Below are 5,287 nucleotides of genomic sequence, written 5' to 3' on the forward strand. Positions count from 1 at the left end.
AGCCAAGTTTTTGTTCACAGAGGACCACGTGTTTACTGTCTGAGGTACAACACACTTAGAACTTATTTGATATGATTTATTGGTGTGAGAGAGATGCTCAAATGAGTGGTTTACTCTTGGTTGGNTACAACACTCTTGATTTATTACAGATTAGATTTAAAAAACTACATTCTTGCACTTACCTGAAATCCAGAAAAACACCACCAACGAAATACTACGCAATGGTCTGTCAACGACAATGACACACCAACCTTTCGCGAGATTCACACAACCACCCACACCACTACAGTGATGGTTCGACCCACACGGCGGCAGTAACGATGAGAGAAGGACAAAACCCAACACCGAACACGACAGAAACGAGAGAAGGAGAAAACCCAGGACCGAAAATGACAGAAACGAGAGAAGGAGAAAACCCAACACCAGATTGGATGGATAGATGATGCGAGACAAACCCAAAAACGAAATAGATGATGCGATACCGAAAGAGCAAGTGAAAGTGAACGAAAGAGATGATGAGTGAACCAAAGAGAAAGAGAAACCGTGAAAATGAAGAGCGCCAAATGAAATTTGCCATCTTCAAACACCCTGATGTTCCGATTATGCCCCTACCTCAATATCAGAAAATGATTTATTTTTTCAAAAACCAGGGCCAATCAAAAAACGCCATGTGGCCGTTGTCAAAATAGTGTTAAAATGGAGTGTTAACGTATCATTTTCCAAAATTCAAATAACTAATTTTAGTGTTTAATATTTATTTTATGATAAAGTATAATTTACTTTTGCCAATCTTAAAATGTTTATTTTCAAATGTGGGTTAACATTATATCATAACATTACATCTCGACTTTTCCTTCACATATATATTTAATCAATAGGAATAATTTATTTTTAAAATTACAAATCTTGGTTTCTTTTAAAAGAAATTACCTAAAATGTCAAGTCATGTTATTTAAACACGATTTTGTTTTGAAGAAATTATTATGCTCATAGAAGATTTTTAACTATAAAAATGAAGTTGTTAAAGAATATGACGACTTTTCTGTAAATTAAAATCCATATCAGCACCTAATTCAATTAATGTTAATTATATTTGATAAGAAGAAATAATCATTCTCTATAACAACTTTAATTAAAATTTCTTGAGTAATTGAATTTTGAATTAAAGTCGTTATTTCTTTCACGACTTCACTTCAAAATTGTCACATATAATAATAATTTCTGTTCAAATTCAATTATACAAAAATCACTATAATGATTTCAATTCAAAATTTAATTATTCAAGAAATTTTAATTGAAATTATAATGTAAAATGACAATTTCTTGTAATTAACATTAATTAAATTAAGTATTCGTGAACTTTGAAGTCATTCACTCTCATAATTCAAAGGCATCCATAAGTAGGATGACTTTTTCAAAATAAAGTCGTGTTTACACAAATCGATCCTATAAATAAGGGTTAAATATGTTTTTAGTCCTTATACCTTGGGACGATTTTGATTTTAGTTCCTCTTTCAAACTAAGATACAATTTAGTTCTTCAACCTTAGAAAACTCTGGTTTTAGTCCTTTTTACCAAATTTTTTAAACTTTATTTGTCGTTTCAAACGCGTTTCTCAGTTAACATTGAAGCAAAAATGTGTCAATGTAAACAATCCAAATGCTATAATGAAATGTGCTTGAAACAGCAAATAAAGTTAAAAAAATTTGGTAAAAAGGACTAAAACCAGAGTTAGGACTAAATTGTACCTTAGTTTGAAAGAGGGACTAAAACCAAAATCGCTCCAAAGTAAAGGGACTAAAGACATATTTAACCCTCTCTTCTTTAAAGGAAATACTGATAATTTTGAAAACAAATTAACCTCATCCAGTTAAACAAAATCACTTGACGTATGTTCAAATTAGAAGACGTATAACTTAGTTATTACTTCATGTTCATGCTAGAAAACCTAGAAATATTTTTTAGGGAATCAAAATCAAGATCTACTTACGATTAAAAATATATTTAGCTCTTTAACATATTAAAATACTTTATAATTTAAAATTAATTTAAATTATTATATTTCATTTCTTTTGCTATTTATAAATTGCACTTTATTCATAAAATATTTTTTACTGAGTAGTCACGTAGTAATGAAATGTGGGAACAGTTGACTTAGCCTCTTGCTGAAAGGAGTTTGTATGAGTAACCAAAGTCATTCATGTTCACACTTAAAAGAAAATATAACAATCAATATCATAAGCTAAAAAAGTGAGCTCCAAAAACAAAGGTGAAGGAAGAGCATGACAGAAGAGAAGGGCTAAATTTATGAACATGCAGAGCTAAGTTTATTCAATTTTGTAGTTGACAATGGAGATAAAGATGAAGCAAAGCCATTATTCATTTTCCCATTCATCATGGGCAAATCAAGTGGCTACATAGCTTTCATCTTGACACAAAAGACATGCATAGACACAGCAAAAAGAAATCCAAATACAAAGGTTTGCCAAAGCAAACTCGTGGAGGCTAAGAATTAACCTCTTTCCCCTCCTTCACATTCAGATGTTGCCACTGTTTGGAGCATCACGATGGCAACACTTGTAATTAACAGAAGTCACCTCCATCACACGTCCACATGTGGGATTTGGGCATGTTATAGTCACTAGAACATCCGCATTATTTTTAACAATAGCACATTGTTGACGAGCGTATATCTCGTTAAGCTTAATCTTATAGTATTCATCGAAAGCCACGTCAAAGCCTTCTTTTTGAAACACTTTGTCTTTCCATGCATCAAACTCAATCAAAGTTTGACGCATAGGCTCACCGTGACCCAGAACCCTCACGTTAGACCCTTTGGTAAGAATAGCCCATCCTTGTTGATCTTGTTTAAGACAAAGCAAGGTCCTCACAATTTTTTGAATCTCACAGTCCACCACATCCTTATGCTTCTTCAGTCTCTTCCTTTCTATTTCGATCCAGAAACGAGGAACAACCCTGGGATCATCCTTCCCCAACTCATAGTGATCTATTATAGTATCTGTGTTCAAGATAGCTGCATGCCCTTTTGTTTTCTCCACTGCCACTGCGAAGTCTTGGATCCACTTTTTGTCAGCTCCTCCATAGATGAAAATATACCTGTCTCCGGTGACCTAATTCACGTTGAAAAATAAAGGTACATAATTAGATAAGTTTCATATGAATCTCTATGATTATTCCTAAAACGTAGTGCACTATTATATCTAACTAACAGCAGTGAACAATGGGTTTACCTGCTGTATTCCAAGATTTGCTTTCTTTGTTGCATCCCAGAACCACTTCCATTTTAGAGTAAGGTCAATGCCATCAGATTTCCTAAAGGGGAACGCGTCGATCCCCCATTGGAAAATCAAGTCCATAGCATCTTCATTCAACGTGTCAGCGAGAGGGGTGAGCACTGGTATAATAGGTTTACCCCTGTAATTAAATTTCTCTTTTATTAGGTCAGTGCCTGGTAGCTCAGTGAAGAACTCCACTGCGTACCATTTGATGGTATCCTTCAACGCATTGAATTTGAGTCTTTGCTTGTCGTCCCAGAAAGTCACAATGGGAATCCATAAAATCTTGAAATCCTCTTTCTTGTAGGTTTTTATTATTTCACTTGGATTTTCCTGTAGTCTGTCGTAGAGTGAATTCAAAAGTGAAATCTCATCTTCAATCTTGTCGAGGCTTGAAATGAACAACAAAACATATTTCTGGTCGAAGACTTCAATATCCTGTTTTGAATACATCAACAAGAAAAAGACATCATCATTAGTTTTGTCGTTAAGATGATTCCAATTTGGCAATATAAGTGAAAAAGGCTTGATTGATTTTTTTCATAAAAATATGTTGACACAGTCGTCAACTTTTGGATAGATTAATCGGCATATTAATATCATATCAAAAGACAGGCAAAAGATGTGGAGTCTAAATTTCTTAGAGACTAACCGTGCTGGTTTTGATGCTGCCATCATATATTTTGACCTTAGATCCATTATGTTGGATCAGAAGCCTTAAGAGTTCTACAATATCTTTGGGATTAGAAAACGCCTTCTTGCGCTTGTAGTATTCATCTGCATAACCTGCAACAAATAGATGTTCTTCTTTTTAGCATCTGATGATCAGTTTCATCATACTCATTGGCTTCCAATAAAATTAAATACAATAAAAAACATAGCGCAACCTTTTTGCTCTCGGCTCAATTTAAGATGGTCCTGGAATCTAGAAGCAGCAGAAGAAAGCCTGTCCACAAAACGTGATAATACATAGTCCCTGAAATACATTAATAAAGAATTTGAGTTATAATCAGTTATAATATATATATATATATATATATATATATATATATATATATATATATATATATATATATATATTCTACACATTTATCACGTAATGCACTAGTGAATTATATCAGTGACAGTTGAGAAGATAACTTACGACACACCAACGAGGTTTCCAGTGGCAGCAATAAGGGAAGAAATTATCCAATATACAACAACAGGAACCTCATGAAGGGCATCAGACAAAGATGGCACATCCAGTATGTCGTAACCAAAAGAAGACAATCTTGTCCACTCTTGGATGTCGTGAAGCACCTTCGTCACTAATGCCACCAAAATGGTGGCAGGGTCCTTTCTGGTTTGAATTTGATTCAGTTGTTTCAAGGAGTTTGTAAGTAGGTTATCTGGTGTTGCAACATCACTGAGGTGCAGAAGATTCCCATACTCCAAAGCGAAAGCAGCTAGAGTCACTAGTGCCTTCGCATCCCACGAGTAGTTTCTGAGGTGATGAAGAATGCACATTGTCGCTTGGTGCACGTAACGTTCACCACGGGGTGTGGTTATCATCTGTTATCATATCATTCTATTACTTGTTTAAAATATTCTTTAAGTATATTAAATCTGTTCTTTTGCAAACGCAAGATCATAATATAATACAAACGAACTCACCCTTTTTGAAAGAACAAAAATAAAGCATTATAATATATGTGGAAATAAAGTAAGGAATAATGATTGTGCCATGAGATAACCTGACAGGAAATCAGCTTCATTGTACGAAACTCTGGTTGGAAAACGGTCTGATAAGCTTTGCTTTCAGTCAACCTTGTCTGTCACTCACGATATAACCAATTAAGTTATAATTAGATTTATATGATAATTAAACTTCCGCAGTGTGAATATTTATAGCTAATATACATTGAAAATGTGATACTAATAAATCTATATAGAAAGAAACAACCTATCAAGGAATATATGCATTTGTTCGGAGGGAGAATGAATGAATG

General features: G+C 33.8%; 1 protein-coding gene across 1 annotated transcript; it reads right to left on the reverse strand.

Moving 5' to 3' along the window:
• Positions 1 to 2,300: 2,300 nt before the first annotated feature.
• On the reverse strand, positions 2,301 to 5,110 carry LOC106769745 (protein SIEVE ELEMENT OCCLUSION B; the record flags this gene model as incomplete). The annotated part of the gene is given in 6 exon segments (XM_014655483.1): positions 2,301 to 3,131; positions 3,252 to 3,734; positions 3,949 to 4,082; positions 4,184 to 4,272; positions 4,441 to 4,850; positions 5,033 to 5,110. Coding segments are annotated over 6 exon segments (1,788 nt in total), but the record flags the coding sequence as incomplete, so codon positions are not given.
• Positions 5,111 to 5,287: the final 177 nt, after the last annotated feature.

Source organism: Vigna radiata, chromosome 8 (assembly GCF_000741045.1).
Source record: "Vigna radiata var. radiata cultivar VC1973A chromosome 8, Vradiata_ver6, whole genome shotgun sequence".
In the NCBI taxonomy this organism is placed as follows: domain Eukaryota; kingdom Viridiplantae; phylum Streptophyta; class Magnoliopsida; order Fabales; family Fabaceae; genus Vigna; species Vigna radiata.